General features: G+C 37.7%; 2 protein-coding genes across 4 annotated transcripts in view; one reads left to right on the top strand and one right to left on the bottom strand.

The window, feature by feature from the left end:
- The window catches only part of CENPP (centromere protein P), a 228,189-nt gene that overhangs the window by 48,066 nt on the left and 156,944 nt on the right, over nucleotides 1–23,179 (bottom strand). The window lies entirely within an intron of this gene.
- The window catches only part of ECM2 (extracellular matrix protein 2), a 42,921-nt gene that overhangs the window by 6,004 nt on the left and 13,738 nt on the right, over nucleotides 1–23,179 (top strand). The window contains exons 2-8 of one of the 3 annotated variants that reach the window (XM_055427465.2): nucleotides 4,593–4,905; nucleotides 7,364–7,552; nucleotides 10,193–10,696; nucleotides 13,003–13,118; nucleotides 15,093–15,228; nucleotides 20,619–20,776; nucleotides 22,054–22,193. In XM_055427465.2, the coding sequence (XP_055283440.2) occupies nucleotides 4,617–4,905; nucleotides 7,364–7,552; nucleotides 10,193–10,696; nucleotides 13,003–13,118; nucleotides 15,093–15,228; nucleotides 20,619–20,776; nucleotides 22,054–22,193 (1,532 nt within the window). In that variant the 5' untranslated portion in view covers nucleotides 4,593–4,616. Of the gene's footprint in view, nucleotides 1–4,592; nucleotides 4,906–7,363; nucleotides 7,553–10,123; nucleotides 10,697–13,002; nucleotides 13,119–15,092; nucleotides 15,229–20,618; nucleotides 20,777–22,053; nucleotides 22,194–23,179 lie in introns of all 3 variants that reach the window. The other 2 variants (XM_055427462.2, XM_055427463.2) reach the window with 2 other exon arrangements.

Below are 23,179 nucleotides of genomic sequence, written 5' to 3'. Positions count from 1 at the left end.
CAGGTGAATTCTATACCACTGAGCCACCTGGGAAGCCCTGGTGGCAAAATACTTTATTGCTAAAATATTCCATCCACTTTTTTTTTCCATTAGTGTTACCAAGGTATGTTTTCCATCCTTGTAATTTTAACCTATTTGTATTTTTATTTAGCATGAGTTTCTTATAGGTAGCATAGAGTTGGGTCTTAATTTTTAAAAATTGTACTTGGATAGCCTCTTCCTTTTAATTGTAGCAGTTAATGAATCCACATTCAATGTGATTTACAGGTGGCTCAGTGGTAAAGAATCTGCCGGCCAATGCAGGAGACGCTGGTTCGATCTCTGGGTTGGGAACATCCTCTGGAGAAGGGAATTCACTCTAGTATTCTTAACTGAAATATCCCAAGGATAGAGGAGCCTGGTGGGCTACAGTCCATAGGGTTGCAAAGAGTCGGACACAACTGAGTGACTGAGCACAATACATAGCACATGTAATGTTTTGGATTATTTTTATTATTCCACTTTATCATCTTTATTGGCCTATTAGCTATAACTCTTTTTGTTTAGTGGTTACCTTAGGGCATATAATATGTATCTTTAACTTATTCCAGTTTACCTTCAATTGACATTCCACTTTACTTATATTACAACAGTATATTTACACTTTCTCCTTTCTGCTTCTGTTGTCATACATTTTACTTTCACTTAAGATAGAAATCCCAAAATACAGTATTATTATATTAACACAACTGTTAAACAGATGACTGTATTAAACAATAATTTTTAAGAGATTTAAAAATAAAAGAGTACTTATCCACTTGTATGCCATTTCCTGTGGCTTCATTCTTTTGTGTAGTGCCATAATTCCATCTAATATAATTTTCCTTACATGTTAGCATTTTTTGTAGTGCACTTCTGTTGGTGATTAATTCCTTCAGCTTTTCTATGTCTGAAAAAGTCTTTCTTTTGCCTGTGTTTCTGAAAGACATTTTCACTGAGTATACAACTCTAAATAGGGACTTCCCTGGCAGTCTAGTGGTTAAGAGTTTGCCTTCCAACGTAAGGGGTGCTGGTCCAAATCCTGGTCAGGGAGCTAAGAGCCTACATGCCTCTTGACCAAAAAACAAAAACATAAAAGAGAGACAATACTGTAATAAATTCAATGATGACTTTAAAAATGGTCCACATCAAAAAAAAAAAGAAAAATCTTAAAAAAAAAAAAGAACTCTAAGTCTATTTATTTTTCCCCCCCAATATCTAAAAGCTATTGCTCCATTGTCTTCTGGCTTGTACTGTTTGGAATGAGAAGTCTTTTATTCTATTCTTGTGTTTTTTCCTCTGGTTACTTTTAAGATATTCTCCTTATTACTGGTTTAAAAGCAATTTGATTATGAAGAATATTTGACATAATTTTCTTCATATTTCTTATTTTGGGGATTTATTGATCTTGGATATGTGGCTTTATAATTTTCTTCATATTTGGGAAAAGCCCAGGCTTTATTTCTTCAAACACAATCCTTCAGGGGCTGGAACTGGATGTAAACTGATCTGCTTAAAGTTGTCTGACAATTTGATGATATTCTGTTCATTTTTTTTACTGGTTTTGTGTGTGTATGTTTCATTTTGAGTAACTTCTATGACTATATTTTCCACTTTACTAACTTTTTCCTATGGTGTCTAATGTCCTATTCATCCTTCGCAGTATTGTTTATTCTCTCTCACATTGTATTTTATATCTTTATAAGTTCATTTGGATTTCTTTAAATATCTTTCCTCTACCTTCCTGAACATACAAATTATAGTTTTAATAACTTTGAAATTAAAGTTTTTATAACTTTTAATGACCTATTTAATAATTATGTAGCTGTGCTATGGATGTGTTTCAATAGATTGATTTTCCTCATCATTATAGGTCAACAATTCCTGTTTTGTGCCTGGTAAATTTTTGCTGACTTTCCCAACCCTTGCTGGGTGCTCTGGGACATGGTTGTTGCGTATAGTTTGATCCTTTCCAGAAGGCTTGCTGTTCAGTTCTGTTAAATGTGATCAGATCAGCCATTAGCCCAGAGTAAATTGCTTTCTTTGATGTGCCAGTGCCCTTCTGAGCATTCTGCCTGATGCCCTTTGCAGTACAGGTTCTCCACTATGACTGGTGGACACACAGAGTCTGCCCAGTCTTTTCTAGCCCAAAGAATTTTATTTTTTTTATCATTCATGGTAGTTCTTTCTTCAGTGTTGAGTAGTCTACTCATACAAATGTGTTAATCAGTACTCAGCTGAAGAACTGGTATCTCTGGAAGGCTTTCTCAGGGTTACTTTCACCTCTCTGTACTTTGCTCTGCAAATTCTTGCCTCTCAAAACCCCAGGTTTTATTTCTTCAGCTCTGGGAGATTGTGAGGCTCTGCTTGGGTCTTCACCCTTGGCTTCAGCCTGGGAAGGAACTCCCTCTAGGCAGTGTGCAGGAGATTAATTTGGATTTTCCCCCTCTCAGAGATTTCTGTTTTGTGCTACTCCATGTTTATGGTCTGAAAAAGTATTCATTTCTCAAACATGTTTTTCAGCTTTACCATGTACTGGGCCCTGTGCTGCTCTTAAGACCAGTTGATTAAAAGTTACTTTGGGATGCAGCTTTAATTCTGCCATATATTATTACAGTTAAAATGTAAATGATGAAAAATATTTTGTGCTTATCAGCATTTATGTGGAAATGTGTTTTACAGTGATATATGATGTTATATTTCTATTATTGTGATGAAAAAAAAAGCAATACAAAAAGACGAAGTGTTTATTAAAACATGAAAAAAAAAAAAAAGAAATAAATGGTTTTGCAGCACTGAAGAAATTATAGAAAGTAAATAAGCTAGATCAGACCTGTTTTATGTAGTAATTTTATAGTTTATTTTAATTATTTCAGTTGTAAAATATTGTTATACTGTTAATTAGTTCTGATTGTTCATATTAAACTATTGTAATGCAAAAAAATAAATAAATAAAATTAAAACAAAACAAAACAAAAAAAATAAAAGTTACTTTGTCTCTCTTACCTCTTTATAACTGGTATTAGTTTGCTATTATTCTTATATGATGAAATTATGCTGCTTCCTTCCCAACAAAGAAAATTGTAACACTAGAGAATAAAAGAATAGAACAGAAGAGCTGGGAAAATAAGTTGTGGATGACATTAGTCACAGAATGACTTGGCAGACAGGTGGAGAGAAATCTCCCAAGTAACCTCTGGAAACCTACAACACAGAGGTCCAGAAAGGGGCTGGCAAATTACTGCCTAGGGGCTAAGTCTGACCCACTGCCTGTTTTTGTAAATAGAGTTCTATGGGAACACAGCCATACCCACTTGCATACATATTGTCTACTTCCATATTACAAGAGTTGAGTGGAGTAGTTATGACAAAGAATGCATGGCCTGTAAAACCTAAAATATTTACTATCTGGTTCTTTATAGACAGAAGTTTGCTCATATCTGGTCTATAAAGATAAAGATAAAATACTAAAATTTATTTGGATTTCCATAGTGGTACAGTGAGGAGGGGGCAATGGCAAGCCACTCCAGTACTCTTGCCTAGAGGATCCCATGGATGGAGGAGCCTGGTAGGCTGCAGTCTGTGGGGTCGCTAACGGTCAGACACGACTGAGCAACTTCACTTTCACTTTTCACTTTCACACATTGGAGAAGGAAATGGCAACCCACTCTAGTGTTCTTGCCTGGAGAATCCCAGGGACGGGGGAGCCTGGTGGGCTTCTGTCTATGGGGTCACACAGAGTCAGACACGACTGAAGTGCCTTAGCAGCAGCAGCAGCAGCAGTGGTACAGTGGGTAAGAATTTGCCTGCCAATACAGGGGACATGGGTTGGATCCCTGGACCAGGAGGATTCCACATGCCATGGAGCAATTAACGAACTACTGGGCTGGCGCTCTAGAGCCTTCCCTAGAGCCTGCTGCTGCTGCTGCTAAGTCGCTTCAGTCGTGTCCGACTCTGCGACCCCATAGACGGCAGCCCACCAGGCTCCCCGTCCCTGGGATTCTCCAGGCAAGAACACTGGAGTGGGTTGCCATTTCCTTCTCCAATGCATTAAAGTGAAAAGTGAAACTGAAGTTGCTCAGTCGTGTCTGACTCTTCGCGACCTCGTAGACTGTAGCCTACCAGGCTCCTCCACCCATGGGATTTTCCAGGCAAGAGTACTGGAGTGGGGTGCCATCGCCTTCTCCGCTAGAGCCTGCATACCACGACTACTGAGCCCGTGTGTTGGAACTACTGAAGCCTGAGCACCTAGAGCCCGTGCTTGGCAACAAGAGAAGCCAATGCAATGATAAGCCTGCACACTGTAATGAGCAGTAGCCCCCGCTCACCTGCAACTAGAGAAAGCCTGCATGCAGCAATGAGGATCCAGTGCAGCCAAACAAAAACAAAAACCTCTGATTCTGATAGAAAAATTCTAAATTCTGACTTGGCAGTAATAGTATAGCATTGAGTCCATATATCTATGTTTTATTTCTCAAAGACTTGCTGCTGAGGGATATAGGCAATTATAAGCCAATTTTCAGAGGTAAAAATTTAGTCACTAACTCCAAAATTCTGTTTCATTTTCATCCTAGGAATCAAATGGTGAAAAAGAAAGCATGAAGTTTTCAAGCTTGTATTGTTTTCTTCTGCTTCTCATTTTTCAAACTGACTTTGGACAAAATGAAGAAACTTCTAGGAGGCAAAGAAGGAAGATGTATTACAGAAGACTGAGAAAAAGTTCCTTGCCCACTCACAGATCTGTTAGACAGCTTGGAATTCAGCAGATGAAGACAGTTACACCTGCAGCAAAACTTCCCATAATTAACTTGGATTACAGTATGGAGGAAAAATTTGAATCTTTTTTAAGTGTTCCTGGAGTAGAATCAAGCTATAATGTGTTACCAGGTAAGAAAATAGGAGAGAGGAAGAGAGAGAGAACCTCCATGAAGAAAATTTTTAAAAACCCAAGTTATTATCTTTTAGTTTAATCTACAAAGATGAATTTTGAAGTAATAAAAAATCATTTATAGAATATACTTATAAAATTATTGGAAAAAAGAAAAACATTACTTATTCCACAACTATATTTATAAAACCATACTTACTATTTGGTTTATTATTTCCAGTCTGTTTACTATGCCATGTATTTTAAATAGTTATAATCCTACTATAGTAATATACATGTCATTTATCACAATAGGTTATCTAGGATATAGAAATAAATGATTCAGATGAGTCTATGAACTCACGGCTATTAAATATTTTCAACCAAATATGAAGTTAAGCCATTGAATTTATTTTATATAGACCAAATTACAGAATTTTTTTCCTGAATTTTTAAAGTTTGAAAAGATTGGAAATTCTTCCAAAGATTTCAACTAGGCATTTTAAACACTAATATGTAATGGGCCGCATTTTTCCAGGTTTGGAAGGAAAAAGTAATTATATTATACGTATGTTATCATTACATAAAACTCTCAGAAGACAAAAGAAAATATTACCACATAATGTTCTGTGACCAAGAGAACCAAATACTTTTAAATGATGTTATTTCCATGAAGCTAACAGAAATAACCTACAATTATGATGAAAATAGACAATTTAGGTCATATTTACAACATGATTGGAGAGAAGAAAGAGTCTCAAAGCAGGGAATCTAAAATAATTATAGTGTACCCATAACTCTTAAAGAATGATGAAGTCAATTTCTCTAATTATGTGGAAAGATATCCAAGCTATAATAACAGAAAATAAAAAGATTGAAAAGCAGTATGCATAATGTGATCTCAAATCTGTTTTAAAAATATACAATATAGGGTGATGTGCATAAGGTATAGACAATGTATACTAAACATTTCTAAATTGTCCTAAAATGTTTTCCAGGGGTCTGGAAAACAGACTTTTAAAAAATTGTGATAAAATACACATAACATAAAACTTATCATTTAGTGTACAATTCAGTGACATTTAGTATATTCACAATATTGTACAACCATCTCCACTACCTAGTTCCTGAACATTTTCTTCACCCTAAAAGAGAACTGCATACATATTAAGCACTTACTCCCCATTTTCTCCTACCCACCCTCTCCCCTCCAAATCCCTGGCAACCACTAATCTTTCTGTCTCTATGAATTTGTCTATTCTGTATATTTAATGTGAAAGGAACTCTATAATATGTGGCCTTTTGTGTCTGACTGCTTTCACTTGGCCTAGTGTTTTCAAGGTTAACTAATGTAGTATGTACTTCATTCTTTTTTATGGATGAATAATATTTCACTGCAGAGAAACACCATGTTTTGTTTATCCTTTCATCCACTGATGGATAACTGTGCTGTTTCCACCTTTTGGCTACTGTGAATAGCACAGCTATGAATATTTGTGTACAAGTTTCTATCTGAATTCCTGTTCCCTTGGATATATACCGAGAGATGAATAGGGCTAACACAGTGGTGAGGGAGAGGAGAGAGAAGGCTCACTTTGGGGGACAGTGGCTCATCAAATGGAGAAGAGTTATCAGGACTAACATTAGGATTAGAAGGAAAACATCACCTCTAATATTCAAACTGGCTGTCTAATGGCCTGCTTAATTGACACACTTATCCACGTATGAAGAGAGAATAAGATACTAAAACCCACTGCACTGTGTACTTTAAATGGGTATTAGAATTGTATTTCAACAACACAACAATTCTAAAAACAGAGATAGTTGCAATGTATCATTGAGACTTCAGTGCCAGAAGCACCACAAGCATACAGCCTAATTTCACCTCTCCATCTGCACACTGGGAAGGGTACAGTGTGGGCTGGCTCATCATTAGTGCTGTTCTGGTTCTCTGCTCTCTGGCATGTTATGGAACTATACTGCTTTTTCTCTTCTGAAGTTACATGTGGCCATATAATTTGCCTTGGTTCAATGTAATTAGATACATTTAGAGCTTGTGTGTTATTTGCAACCTCACATTCCCACTGCTGTGGCTATCAGGGTAGCCTGCTTGGAGACGAAGCCTATCGTTTGTCTTGACAAACAGTGTCTACATTGGATATCTGAGATTTGAGGGTTATTTGTCGCCGTTATATAGCTCAGCCACCCTGACAGATGGAGGATGGAAAGCACAATTTAGAGTCAAGTTACCACGAGGAAGTCCACTCAGGTCCACTCAGAGAAGTAAGAGGGCTTGAGAGTACATGTGAAAAGCACTCCAAGGGGTTACATCTGTAAGATACTTTTACCCTATGTATGAATGAACATATAATGCTATTCTTGTGTGGCTCTATCACTCTGGGCTTCACATTGGGCTCACTTCCATTCAAAGGTGCTAGTGATCAGACAAGGAATTTAAATGTTACTGTTCTCTTCTAGGAAAGAAAGGACACTGTTTGGCAAATGGGATGATCATGTATAACAAAGCTGTGTGGTCTCCGGAGCCCTGTACTACCTGCCTCTGCTTGAATGGAAAAGTCCTTTGTGATGAGACCAAGTGCCACCCTCAGATGTGCCCCCAAACAATTATACCTGAAGGAGAATGCTGCCCTGTCTGCTCTGATACTGGTACAAATATTTAGCCCAAACAAAATATCACACGTGATTTAGTCTTTAACTTTCATTTGCTTTTATTTCATCACTACTTTAAATTTTATTTTTTTAAAGGGTATTTCTTTTTTAAAAAAATACTTGTTTATTTGGCTGTGCCAGGTCTTAGTTGCAACAGGTGGGTTCTTTTAGTCTTTGTTCCTGCAATGAGGGATCTTTTTTAGTCACAGCACACAAGCTCTTAGTTGCAGTGTGTGGGATCTAATTCCCTGACCAGGGATCAAACCTGGGTCCCCTGCACCCCTGGGAGTGCAGTCTTAGCCACTGGACCACCACAAAAGTCCTTATCTTAAATTTTAAATTATGATAAACTAGTCAGCAGGGTACTTAAATATTGGCACAGTGATGATAAACAAAGAAATTACTTGGGAGATTATATCAGAGGAGAGAAATAAAAGACAGTGGTTTTAGAGTTTTAGCTCAATTTGAACTCGGCCCAGACTACATTCCACATTTGACTCTCAGCATTACAGATGGAGTGACAGAATTTACATAGTAAACAGCTCCCACATTCTTAGTAGGTGTGAAGAGCTCTGTTTAGTTCCTTATATGAGTTGTCTCAATTCAACTCAATGTACTTACAGTTATCAACCCAAATAAAGAATCCAAGGTGAAGAAAGGGAGGAGGGGCTTGCATCTAGAGAGAATAAAGCCCAATTCTCTCAGTCTATGTGCAGTTATTACTGCTCAGGTAATAAAGGCCTCGGGAAATAAAGGCCATGGTCCAAGAGCAGTGGCTTTCTTTTGTGGTGCTGCTGTGCAGAGAAAGATTATGCTATGAGGTTTTGTTGGCTGCTCACTGTCCCTTATCCGATGAGGCTGATGGGGTAGAAGAATCTCAGGAGGGAGGCTCAGGATTCCTTCAAGAAAAGCCTGGTCAGTAGCTTATGAAATAAATGTGTGTTAGATAATTTGATGGGAAGGGATAGGGAATAGGGATGTTTTCTGTTGCCTATGATTAAGGTAGACTGTTTCCACACACACAGGATGATCACAGGGTAGCTATCCATGGAAGTCTCCTTCCAAGAAGAACTTCAGAACATTTAGGAACTGTATTTGGTGTAGAGTACCAACTGCTTTGAGAATCCCTGATGACTCAGTGGGTAAAGAATCTGCCTGCAATGTGGGAGACACTGGAGACGCAGGTTTGATCCCTGGGTTGGGAAGATCCCCTGGAGGAGGAAATGGCAACCCACTCCAGTACTCTTGCCTGGAAAATCCCATGGACAGAGGAGCCTGGTGTGCTACAGTCCAAAGGGTCGCAAAGAGTCAGATGCAATGCAGTGACTAAGCACCAATTGTTTTACTAAGATAAAATAACTTTTAAAAAAGTGTTTAATGAAACTGACACCTTGGGAGATGAAACACAAGGTTTATAAAGGCAAGATCCAGAAATTCTCAGATATTTTTCAAAGGACTAGAATTATTATTCTTGAAATACTGTGGTTATTTTGGAAAAATAAACTTGGATACACAGGAAAGATTTTAAATGTCTCAGTATGATAGCTTTAGTTTCCTTTTGCTAATTTTTTCCTATTCTCCTTTTGCATGTTTGTCAAGAGATGTGAAAAAAATAACTCATAGACTTTTATAATATATACTGAATTGAAATTTCAAGTAATTCTTTCAACTAATTATATTTTGAGTTCTTTTTTGCGGTGATTTATGTATAGTATTAAATAAAATCATGGAAATGATTAAGTAAATTTTTATATTTTGATGAAAGAAAACCTATGTATTATTCCCTAAAACTCTTCATTCAGAGGGTCTGGTCTGTGTCAAGTCTTCCCTGCTCTCTGCCAAAGATAATAACAGTTAAATACAAATTTAGATAAACTTTCTACTATAATATATTATATTATCATCATGAAATAATAAAAAATACTCTGTGCATATGTCTAGGTTAAGAAAATATCATTTAAGTACAGGATATCTTCCATAGATCTCAAGCAGTAAAAATGATTTAAATACAGAGTCTGGGAGGAAAAGGGAAGAGGATTTTCTATAATTCTGAATTTCAGAGGATACTTTTAGGCACATGGAGCTTAAAGAAAATCAGACAAATATAATAAAAGCCAATTTCATTATCATAAACAAGTAAAATATATACCTGCTTCATGTTTTTATGTCCGACAGTGTACAAATTCTTACATTATCAATAACCCCAATTAACTGAACAGTATCTATTATAAAGGTATCACATCTGATTATTTTATAATTCACAATAGGACTGCTTACCATTTTGTAACATATGGTAATATTATTCCCTCTTTAGTCACCAGATAGCATGATACCTTAGTAAAATAAGGCTCACAAAGCAAACAAGAATTGCCTATAACGTCTTACAAAACACAAATAAAGTTTATTTATTTCTACTAAAATTATTCAAGCAAAAACTACAAGATGCATTTCATGTTTAAATTGCACTCATATTCCTGGAGGGAATAATATTTACTAACCTAATTTTCACTATGATTTCTCCTTTCATTAATATCACAACTTGCCCTTGCTGACTTCTTTTGTGGTCAGTAGCCTCCTATTTGCTACTCAGTGGTACAGCATTAAATGATAGAACTGAATTTTCTGGTGATTCTTCAGAACAAAGAGAACCTACCAATTTACCTCATAAGCAACAGTCTCGTCCTTGGGTGGAAATGAATCGAGCACTGAGAAAAGAGGAACTTCAATTTGAGGAGGATGAAGAAGAAGTCAAACAAGATGAAAATAGGCAGCAAAAGAAAAAGACTTCTAGACCTGGAGACTGGGGGAGACCTACCAATGAGGGACAGAGCAGAGAAGGGAGAGAGCAGAGGCCTGGAGAGGAGGGCAGGCAGGCCCATCAACACAGAAACCCAGCAAGGGAGAATGAGGAAGACGACGAAGATGAAGAGGAAGACGATGAAGATGAGGATGAGGATGAGGCCGTCAGAGGAGACACGTTCAGGATGCCCCCTCAACTCCCAATCCCAGCTACCCCCAGAGGCATACCGTCTCTGCCAAGCAGGTGCTCTCTGTCCTACAAAACCATCTCCTGTATCAGTGCTGACCTCACACAAATACCACCGCTAACAGCACCAGAGATAACAAGTCTGGAGCTCATAGGTAAGATGTGGATGTCTGTTTGATTCTGTGGTTACCTCTCATTGCCCTATGAATGTGATATTTTAATTTCATAATATAAATGGACCCCAACAGATTAATTTCACAATCTTAAAACATAAAAACTTTGCAGAAGAGATAGGTGTTCGCTACAGAAAAGCACCATCAGGTAGAATGCAAATTCCTCCAAATCAAATCATGATGTCCCATTGACTTCTTTTCTAAAATCAGCTTTATGAGGTATAAGTTATATTCAGTAAAAAATTGTTAGCGTGCTATTCTTTAAGTTTTGGCAAATGCATACAGTCACACATAACATTTTCATCACCTCACCAAATTCTCTCATGTCCCTTCTTTCACCAGCCCTGATGTTTTCTGTCTCTAGAGTACCTTTTCCAGGATGTCACAGAAATGCATACAGTGTGGAGCCTTTTCAGTTGGACTTCTTTCACTAACCATAAAACTTCTGAGGGCTATTCAGGTTGTTGTGTTTATCAACTTGCTCCTCCTCACTTCTGAGTGGCATTCCATTGTTTAGATGGACCACGCGTACTAAGTGAAGGACATCTGGATTATTTCCAGTTTGGGGCAATTATGCAACAGTTGCTATAAACATCCATATATGGATGCTTGTGTGGACTTAAGTTTTCTTTTTCCTAGGGTATATACCCAGGAGTGGATTGCTGAATGATACAGTAAAAGCAGGTTTACCTTTATAAGAAATGGCCAGACTTCCTTAAAATGGCTGTGAGACTCCTTCCAGAAGTATCACAGAGTTCCTGTTGCTTTCCCCCTTGTTTTAATTACTTGATAGGCAGGACGTGATCCAGACTGTTAGCTCATGTTCTTAAAGGGTCAAGAAGAGCTCTGAGTAGAGGACCGGCAGGACAGATATGTGTGTGAGGCTGGCTGGTATGGAGACTGGGACAGTGAATGAGTCTTGGAAATAAGGCCCATGCTGGGGATGGCTCTTAAGATGGAGGGGTGAGAGAATCTGAGTGGGGTTTCAGATGTGTCTTGGGAGAAGTAACAGAAATAAACTACCACAGAAATAATAAATGATCATATAAATACTCAACTGACACAGCCTGACTCCTTAGTCAGGACAGCCAGTCTACAATAGGACACTTCAGGTATTATGGCCTTCCTGATGCCAGGCTTATATGATCTCCTAAGGGAGTTGGTGATGGACAGGGAGGCCTGGCGTGCTGTGATTCATGGGGTCGCGGAGAGTCGGACACAACTGAGTGACTGAACTGAACTGAACTGACTGAAGGAATTACTCTTATGCCGAGAGCTTCCTTTCTCAGCAATGCCCCCTCCTTCTATAGCCTGCATGCTAGGTGTGCTCTGCCATTAGACAAACAATCTGTGAAGGTCGAAAATCTTATGAAAGATGATGTATGCTAAGTTACACTATCCTGGTTTTATAAGAAAGCTACCACATGAATTTTATAGTACTCACCATTTCTTGGGCTTCCCTATTGGCTCAGTGGTAAAGAATTCACCTGCAATTCAAGAGCCACAGGAGACATAGGTTCGATTACTGGGTTGGGAAGATCCCCTGGAGAAGGAAATGGCAACCACTCTAGTATTGTTGCCTGGAAAATCCCATGGACAGAGGAGCCTGGCAGGTTACAGTCCATGGGGTCGCAAGAGTCGGACACGACTTACCAACTAAACCACCACCATTTCTATTAAGCTCATTCTCTGGGTTTAAAATCACTGACTACTATACTTAACTAAATGTCAAACAAAACCCCATAAATTAAAGCATGCAGGAACGTCTATAGATTGAAGCCGTAGGATTTTAACACTAGATCTGGTAGCAATCTGAGAAATTATTTCCCCAAACTTCTTATTTAGAGCAAACTGATGCTTGGAGAAGGCAAGTTACTTGCCCAAGATTTCATCAAAAAATAGTAATATTTCTGGCCCAGGGTTTAAGAAGTGTCAATAGGAAAGTATGAAGAACTATAAAATTCAGTTTCTATAGTACCTTCCATAACACATCTTTGTTGTAAAATGCATATTACTAACAGAATTGTCTAGCAAACCACATTCTGGCTGTTTTAAGCAGCTTCATCCAAACATGATGTACTAGAGCAAGACAGGTCCTTAGAGAGAAAATTTGGACCATATGTAACAGTCTAGTCTCAGCCTTTTTTTTTCTAAATACTCATTTATTATATAACATTCTTCTTGCTATAAGGACTGTGTTTTCCTCCAGATAAAGCTGTCTGTTGCTATCTATCTGTGTACATGTATTTACAGGCACATAGGCCTAAAACATAATTGCTGTGTCCTAGGCAATTCCATCACCTCCGTTCCGGATGAAGCATTTAACGGATTACCAAATTTGGAAAGGCTTGATCTGAGCAAAAATAATATCACCTCTTCAGGCATAGGTCCAAAAGCATTCAAGGTAAATATGCACTATGATTTTCTAAGAGTCCACTTGGATGGCTTTCCCATTAAATGTACTGATAATGGGTGGAGATGGAGAAGGAAACAAAAGTATGCTCTTTTTTGTTGTTGCGCTGGGTCTTTGTTGCTGCATGCAGGCTTTTCTCTAGTTGCACTGAGCAGGGGTTACTCTGTTGTGGTGTGCTGGCTTCTCTTGTTGCAGAGCACAGGCTGTAGGCATGCAAACTTCAGCATCTGCAGCACATGGGCTCAGCAGTTGTGGCTCAAGGGCTCTAGAACACAGGTTCAGTAGTTGTGGTGCATAGGCTTAGTTGCCATGCAGCATGTGGGATCTCCCTGTGGACCAGGATTGAACCTATATCCCCTGTATTGGCAAGTGGATTCTTATTCACTGCACCATCAAAGAAGTCCCAGTAAAATGTTTTAAAGGAGTTTTTGTCAAAGAAAGTTTCTTCTCTGATATCTCTAAACTGTATCCAAGTTATATCTTGAATATACTTGGTTGTTTTACAAATTTCTGTTTTTTTCTATGCTTTGTCCTTAACGCACCCACAGTAGCATCAATGACAAAACTAATGTTTAGAATTTATGGAAGAGTTTCTTCCCGAGTACCTGAAAACATGTTGAAATATGGTCTCTTAGTATGTGAGGTATTTCTGGGGAAAAAGGAGAGCTTATTTAGAAACTGTTAACATTTTCAGGCCAGCAAGACAAAGCTTCCTTATTTTGTGCAATCTGCAAAATCTAGTAAAGAATACTTCAGCAGGTGGGGTTCTGCAAGAACAAAGAGGCTCAGAAGAAAATTAGCTTGGGGATAGGTTGGGCAGAGAGGGAAAGAGAAAAGCATAGAGTAAACTTTGGAAAGAATCAGATTTAACTAAATTTTTTTTCTAAAAGTGAGAAAGGGAAGTATCAAGGACCTTCCGAAAAACAAAGGCAGAAGAAAGGAGGAATTTGTGTGTGCAAACACTCAAAATTGTGTGTGGTTAAAGAAGCCCAAGAAAAACATGTTACGTGCCAGGAAGTCAAACTTTATCCCCTTGGATGGTTTTCTTCCACTCTTTGGATAAGTAACTGGCCTCTTACAAGCTCAGTTCCTGGTTCTTACTTACATTCTGGGTTGCAGACGAGAGAGTTCCAGACACTTGGTGTCCACATTCATGTGAAAGAATGAATGCTAGTTGTCCTTCTGATAGATAGAACAATAGTTGGGACCCATACATTTTCTCTAGTTGATCAAAAAAGAGGACACTGTTGGAAATAACTTGTTCTTTTTGTTTGTTTTGGGATTCTCTACCTCATTTCCAAACTGCTGAAATTGACTTTGAGAATCTTTGAAGTAAATCACTCTGCAACTTTGGTAGTGCAAGCTAGTTTGGCCAACAAACATGTAGTTACAAATGTGGAAATACACTCTCCAGACTGTCAAATCTGTTTGGGTACCATATAGAAATAGTTTTTGATATTTGTGGCATTTAATTTTGATGAATTTCCACAATAGTTAGTGCTATTTCATGACTGTTTCTGCTTAGTACAGATAGAAAACTGAGGTTTACAAACACATGGAAAGGATTCAAATTGCTATCTTGTTAGTATTGATGGCAGATTCAGATTATTGAATGATTTAATAAATTTTGACTCTACTGCTGAGAAGGTGAAAACCTAAGATCTAGGAAAATATGGCTGGTCCAGTGGTGATAGGAACTTTCTCCTGATTACTAAAGTCACAGTAAAAATATGGATGAGTATGATGCAAAATCACCAAATGTGGTGTGCTGAAAATACCAGGGAATAAATGCTATTAACAGGATCAACATCTGGCAGGGAGAATTAGGGATTCATGTCTAAGCCTGAATAAACTGAAAGTTTGTGAAACTTTAGTAACTACTGTAAACTGACTATTAAATAATATATATGACTGCATTTCTGTGACAAGATAAAAAAGTAATTTTGAGATTTGCCTTTATTTAAGTTTCTAAAGAATTTAATGCGCTTAAATATGGATGGAAACAATTTGGTAACGATTCCTTCAGAACTACCATCTACATTAGAAGAACTCAAAGTCAATGAGAACAAGCTGCAGGTTATTGATGAAGAAAGTTTATCAGGTACTTAACATTTGACTTTATGACATGTGTCCTTATAATCTTTCTTCTATAGTTGTACGGAAATTTTATTTGCAATATTGCTAAATGAATAGCTAATAAAGATTTTTTAGTTCATGTTACCATTTAAGTTGATAAAACTTATTTTAACTATTGACTGGTAAAACTTTAAAAAATGTATTTTAAACTGCCTGTTGTCTTTAAAAAGTATTCTATAAATAAACTTTCAATGATTTCAGGTTTTCATCATTTATAATACAATAACTGAACTACAAATCCATAATATCCTAAGAGCTATACTAACATTCCCCACATAGCCATGTGTTCTCATACTGTATTTGTACTAAAGTTTTTGGTATTGGTGATAATACAATGCCATGGCTTGTTTAAATGGTCTCCTTTGTCACCCTTAGATGCTCAATATACCCCATCCACAATGCCACTACATCTGAACATTTTGCTATTTTAACATGTCACGGTTTGGCACATGAAAATTATACATAAAATATAAGTAAATGGGGATACTATGTGAGGCTTTGAGGGGCTATTCTAAAATCAAAGTAAACATAAACTTTAGCACATGCACTCTATATGGCAGTCACTTTGGCTTTAATAGTCTTGCTCCCCCGAGAGTCGCTCTGTCACTTCTGGCACTTGTGTGTCATCGAGGTGCATGTGCCCCACCACGCAAAACAAATGACGTGCATGGGTATGTGGTTGCCATGTCAGCCTGGCTTTCCCGTGGATGGGCTGAAGTGAAGGTGCCCCACATTTTGTACATTTGATACAACTGGAATTTACTCTTCTTAAGGCTGTTTCTGGACCGAGCTGGATAACTGAGGTTGTCGTATTATGAACTCAAGATAAATAAGGTAGTATTACATTTACCTTTTTAAGAATTCTAGCTAATGTTGTTGGTTAGATTATATGCTTCTTTAAGACAAAGACTGTCTAATTTTTCTTTTTATCTTCCTAAGAGTCTAGTGTAGCTCCTGAAGTACAGAGGTATAGTGCTTAACATTTTTTGTTTATTTGATTTGAACTATACTTATGATGTTAGTGTTGATCACCAAACCTTTATTCCTTTAAAATGGGGGATTTACTCCTCAAAAAAATTCATAAGGACAAAACCCTTCTGTTGATAGGAAAAAAACAATAATGAAAATTGCCAAATCTGAGGATGACAGAGTTATGGAAATACTCTATTTCCAGATGGATTTCAGGGTACACATGAAAAACATTAACAAAATTTGAAGGGCTTTTGTCATATGGAAGAGACATTAGAAAGTTCAACTTCTAGCTGCTAGGTGAAACAGACCAAAGAAACACAATTTAGGACAAGTGTACTAACTGGCTACATGTGAACTACATGTGAGATGGTATTTCTAGCAGAGCTATCAAAATGGCATGCTATAAATCCTTGTTTGGAAAGTACTCTCACATTCCTATAACTGCTTCTCAACTCACACGCACCTCTCCCTCATGAAAAAGTTTCCATATTCCCAGAGGGCTAACTGTGGTCCACGGTGACCTCGCCTACCCTGCCCATCTCCACAGTCTGAGTACCTCATATGCCTCAGCCCTTTGCAGGTGACCAGTGAGGAGGCTTTGCACTGTCATCTTGCCCAGAGTAGCCTCTGTAGGCTTTGTGTCTTGAAGTTTCCTCTTCTGTCTAGCCTGTGTTCTTAGCCCCACTCCAGTGCTGGTCCTTTGGTATGGCTTCTTAGTTCTGCTCTGGTGTTGGCCCCTTTGGTACTGAGTTCTCTTTCAACTGCTGCAGCCATTGCAGCTCCTCAGCTCCTGTGAGTCCCACTGTTGTGGATGATCAGGCTGGCTGGCAGTGAGCAAGGCAAGCCCAAAACAAAGGCCACTGCCAGTGCTGTGACACTGCTTTTCTGGGTGGAAGCCCCTGGCTTGACTATCAGTGGCCTGCAGCACTTCTGTTACCTCCCTCATGACCTTTCCAGGTTTTATATATTAATGTATAGTTCCAGGGAAGTGGGAAAGACAGCGCTCCATGGAAAGTAATACATGCAAAAGTGTAAAGAAACAAAACAATCTGGATGTTATGGGAAAAACATTCAGTTTCATAAATCTTAGATGCAGGCTATGATAAGGAGTGAAGAATAAAAGATGATGTGAAAAGATGAGAAGGAACCATACAACGGAGAGCTATACATGCTATGCCGAGGTGCTAGGAGGCCATCTAGGATCCACTGGGAGACTTGCATACCCACTCTAGAGAAAAGGAAGGTCTTAAAAGGGAAGGTGGGGCTTCCCTGGTGGCTCAGTGGTAAAGAATCTGCCTGCCAATGTAGGGGACATGGGTTTGATTCTTGGGTCGGGAAGATCCCCTTGAAGGAAATGGTAACCTACTCTAGTATTCTTGCTTGGGAAATCCTATGGACAGAGGAGCCTGGTGGGCTACAGTCTGTGGGGTTGCAAAAGAGTTGGACATGACTTAGTGACTAAACAACAACATCAAAAGGGAAGGTGAAGATAGAAAGGTGGGGGGGAGAGCAGAAGAAAACATGACATGCTAAAAAATGTTCCTATCTTCATTAATGAAGAAAACAAACCAAAATCCATGATCATGGTGTCATTTCTAGCAATGATGGTGTGTGGCTATCCACTCAGAATAACTGCAAATTAATACATAAGATCATGAATTTGCATTATTGTGTTTTTCTAGTGGTCATGTAATAACCACTAGTCTACTTCTATTACCTATTTTTCTCCGAAAAAAATTCTCCATTCCAAAACCTCAGCTATGTTCTAGATAAATATGCTTGGATTCTCAGTATCTTTAGTTGTGGAAATGGTTATATAAAGAAATAGAATCATGTATCATAATAATTGGCCACCATACTTCCTCTCTGCCCTTCAGTTGATGTTAAATACCAGCAGATTAGTATTTTGTCATGCTGTTCCCTGTCCAGAGGCTTCTCATTGCCCAGAAGGAAAGTCAGACCTTATTTTCTGCTGCATGAAGGCCTTGCCCAGCCCACCTCTGTCTTCTCCACAACCTTCATATTCTCTTACAGATGGGCCACTCTAGGGCTGATCGCTTTCCTACTCCTGAACACAACCATGGAGGTTCATACCTCCATGTGTTCATCTGGCTGCCTCATCCTCCCATTTCTACCTATGTCTATCTTGAGAGTCTAGCCCCACTCACACCTCTGTACCATTCAAGTCTACACTGCCATCTTCTCCTTGTCATTTTCTAGAACATATGAGGTACTTGTGATGGCAGTCTTTTTTTTTTCACTTTAGACTATGTCTTACTTCTCTGTATGCCTAAGAGTAGGATCTAAGTTGCACAGAGCATATCAGTGCAATATCCATGACTCGAATTGAATATGAAAACATCCGCTATTCTGAAAATTTTGGCCACTGAACAAACTCCAAAGTTACACCCTGAGTGTCTGACTCAGATGCCTTTGGGTATCATCACTGTTGAGCTGTCCATTCTCCTCTAAGTTTCCAGTTGATTTGGTCATACCACTCCAGAGACCTGAAGAAGCAATTTAGAAAGAAACCTGTTTGTATAAAGGCCTTTCTTGGTAGCTCAATCTGAATGTGTGGAATTTTTAGTCATTCTTTCAAAATGTCCATCTGGCTTCACTCTGCCAGGAAGTGAACACTGCAATGGGAATTCACTGCTGTAACTCCCTTGTTCAAAGACTGAGGGTTTACCAGGCCAGAGTGCTCCTTCTGTGTCCTGAAAAAAGGAACCACCCGTTGCATTACACTCCCCATACCTCCCTGGTTGTGCCACCATTTCATACCTATCTGTCTTTGCAAATACTTCATTGCCACCTCAGTGTGGTGTCCTGCTCCCCCACCTCCTTCTTCTGACTTTTGTTCATTACACAAATGTTCCTTTCCATACTGTACATTCTTAACTACCTTTCTCAAAGACTAATTGACCATAAATGTGTGGGTTTATTTCTGCGCTCTCTATTCTGTTCCATTGGTCAATGGGTCTATTTTTGTGGTAGTATCACACTGTTTCAATTACTGTACCTTTGTACTATAGCCTGAAACCAGGGAGTGTGATATATCCAGCTTTGTTTTTCTTTCTCAAGATTGTTTTGGCTATTTGGGATCTTCTGCATTTCCATACAAATATTACACTTATTTGTTCTAGTTCTGTGGAAAATGCCATTGGTATTTTGATAGGAATTGCACTGAATCTGTAGACTGTCTTTTTAGGCAGTATAATTTTAACAGTATTAATTCTTCTAGTTTATGCACATGGTATATCTTTCCATTTGTCTGTGTTGCCTTCAATCATTTTTTTTCATCAGTGTCTCATAGTTTTCTGAGTACAGGTCTTTTACCTCCTTGTTTACATTTATTCCTAAGTTTTTATTCTTTTTGATGCAATTGGAAATGGGGCTGTCTTCTTAATATTTCTCTTTCTGATAGTTTATTGTCAGTGTATAGAAACTTGACAGATTTCTGTGTATTAATTTTGTATTCTGAAACTTTACTGAATTCATGTACTAGCTGTAATAGTTTTTTGGAGGCAGTCTTTACAATTTTCTATATATATAGCCTCATGTTGTCTGCAGTGACAGTTTTACTTCTTCCTTCCCAACTTGGATTCCTTTCATTTCTTTTCCTTGTCTGATTGCTATGGCTGGGACTTCCAGCATTATGTTGAATAAAAGCAGTAAGATTGGGCATCCTTGTCTTATTCCTGATTTTAGAGAATATGCTTTGAGCTTTTCACTGTTGAGTATGATATTGGCTGTAGGTTTGTCATATATGTTGAGGGATGTTCCCTCTGTCCCCGCTTTGTTGGGTCCTTATCATAAATGGATATTGAATTTTGTCAAAAGCTTTTTTTGCCTCGATTGAGGTGATCATATGACTTTTGTCAATTTGTTAATGTGGTGTATCACACTGATTTATTTGTGGATATTAAGCCAATCTAGCATCCCTGAAACAAGTTCTACTTGATTACAGTGTATGATCCTTTTAATGTATTATTGAATTTGATTTTCCATCATTTTGTTAAAGTTATTTTGCATATATGTTTTTCAGTGATATTTGCCTATAATTTTCTTTCTTCTTTTTTTTTTTTTTTGGTGGTGTTTTTTGGCTTTTGTATTAGGGTTACAAACTTGCATCATACAACACAACAGTGATTTCTCTACAGGCCTGTCTCTCCTGGACCATGCATTCAGCACTGAATCCTGGCTGAACTGAACAGTTGTTGTGCAAATGTGAACAGTACTTGGGAAAAGGCTCTATGGGGGGATTCAAAGAAAGAAGCTATAACATTAGTCATCCAAATAAAGTGAACATCTCACATGAAATTTTGAAAGCCTATAGAAATTGCATGTTTTTAAATCATAATATCACAATAATTTTTTTTATAGACTTAAATCAATTGGTCACTTTAGAATTGGAAGGAAACAATCTCAGTGAAACCAATGTCAATTCCTTAGCTTTCAAACCTTTGAAGAGCCTATCCTACCTGCGTCTGGGAAGAAATAAATTTAGAATTATACCACAGGGTCTTCCTGCTTCTATTGAGGTACCAATATTTTCCTTATAATGTTTTATATTTTAACTATAGCACACAATGACAAAACAAAGGTTTTTTGGAGAATGGGGTCAACAATTTATTAGTTTTTTCTTAAAATTTTAAACAGATAATGCATGCACACAGTAAAACACACATGCACAACACTTGAATAGAACAAAAGAGCAGTGTGTCTCCATTCCATGTCTGACACTCCCATCCCTGGTTTCTCTTTCCAAAGACCCTCTTACTGGCTTCTTGGGAGCTGTTGTCCATGCATGTACATGCACTCTGAACCCTTTCAATGCACCACTTCACACCTGCAGTTTCAATGTATAAATGAGTGTGCTCTGTTAATTTAAGTTGGAATTTATACTTTAAAAAGCTGACGAGTGATTCTAACCTACAATCAAGTTTAGGAGCCACTAATATAGTTTACCCCTAAACAGGTATGAAGCAGAACACTAAAATTTACTTTACACACTTCCAACAATACCAAAATTAAATGACAAAGAGGGGGAAATTACTACAATAGGAATTACTCCAAATATATATACACAAATCATACTTCTGAATTCCAACAAGATCTCTGAGACAAATTCCTTGTAAAGTCAAATGAATTTAACTTGAAGGCAGCTAGCTATTGACAACTTACTAATAGTTCTAACTTCACCATGATGTTAAATGAAGGCTCTTAATGAGCTTTTAATTAAAGAAATTATAATACAAACAAACCTAAAAAATGTGAGCCTAAAAAAATTACAGACAGCACGGACTGGCAGGAAACAGGATGACTCTAAGCTGGGGCCAGCCCGCATGGATTTCCCTCATGTATCAGCTGTTTAACTTTGCAAACACCTTGCCATCTCTCCAGGCCTGAGTTTTTTCACTACTAGATGGGAATAATTTCCACCTATTTTCTAGTTTCTAGGTCTTTGAAGCCCAAATGAAATAATTTATGTGAATAAGTTTTGTAAACTAGAAAGCTTTATATACTTATCATGATATGCTATATCATATCATTTTATGGTTAAAAATAATTAAATTCATTTAATTCCATAACCATGACAGACAGTACACTTCATTTTGCTAGCTAGAAAATCTGACAGTGTAAAACATTAACTCATTTGCAAGGTCTGCAAGACTTTTTCATTAACTAACAGTAATGAGAATAGTTTATAACATGATTTTAATTCTGTGAAACTGAATATATTTTAATTCTGTGAAATTGAATATATTTATCATATCAAGTGATATGAAGAAAAATAAGTCTTTTCTTTTAATTATAGGAATTATACCTAGAAAATAACCAAATTGAAGAAATAACTGAAATTTCTTTTAATCATACCAGAAAGATCAATGTCATTGGATTACGTTATAATAAAATTGAAGAAAATCGAATTGCTCCTTTAGCCTGGATAAATCAAGAGTAAGTACATGCTACAATTTGATTTTCATAGATGAATTCTTTTCCTTTGCCATTACTAAACAGGGTATGAAAATGGGTGAGTGAGGAAGATGACAGCATTCTTAGTAAACCTCCCCCTACCAAAAACTTGGCTATTTGCAAAGAGTTCAAATTGTTCACGATATAACTGACGTTAGAATAGCTATGGTCACTGCTGCTGTGGATAACCTACAATGTACAAGTGCCAAGCCCAAGCAGCATGACCTAAGGTCTGATCACTGTGCTGGTCTTTTGACCTCACAGGCTTAAAGTCATGAACTTTAAGTTTGATAATCCTCTACCCACAGAGAGGATTATAGTCTTTGCAGCTGAAAATGGAGAAGCTCTATACAGTCAGCAAAAACAAGACCTGGAGCTGACTATGGCTCAGATCATCAGTTCCTTATTGCAAAATTCAGTCTTAAATTGAAGAAAATAGGGAAAACCACTAAGCCATTTGGGTATGACCTAAATTAAATCCCTTATGACTATACAGTGGAGGTGACAAATAGATTCAAGGGCTCAGATCTGATAGAGTACTTGAGGAACTATGGACAGAGGTTTGTAACACTGCACAGGAGGTGTTGACCAAAACCATGCCCCCCAAAAGAAATGCAAGAAAGCAAAGTGGTTGTCTGAAAAGGACTTACAAATGGCTGAGAAGAGAAGCAAAAGGCAAAGGAGAAAAGGAAAGATACACCCAATTGAATGCAGAGTCCCAGAGAATAGAAAGGAGAGATAGGAAAGTCTTCTTAAGTGAACAATGCAAAGAAACAGAGGAAAACAACAGAATGGGAAAGACTAGAGATCTCTTCAAGAAAACTGGAGATACCAAGGGAACATTTGAAGCAAAGATGGGCACAATAAATGACAGAAACAGCAAGGACCTAACAGAAGCAGAAGAGATTAGAAGAGGTGCCAAGAATATATACAACTGTACAAAAAAAGTCTTAATGATTCAGATAACC

Source organism: Moschus berezovskii, chromosome 7 (assembly GCF_049115385.1).
Source record: "Moschus berezovskii isolate FMDL1 chromosome 7, NW_MosBer_1.0, whole genome shotgun sequence".
Lineage (NCBI taxonomy): Eukaryota > Metazoa > Chordata > Mammalia > Artiodactyla > Moschidae > Moschus > Moschus berezovskii.
This window is presented reverse-complemented; position numbering and strand designations above follow the sequence as displayed.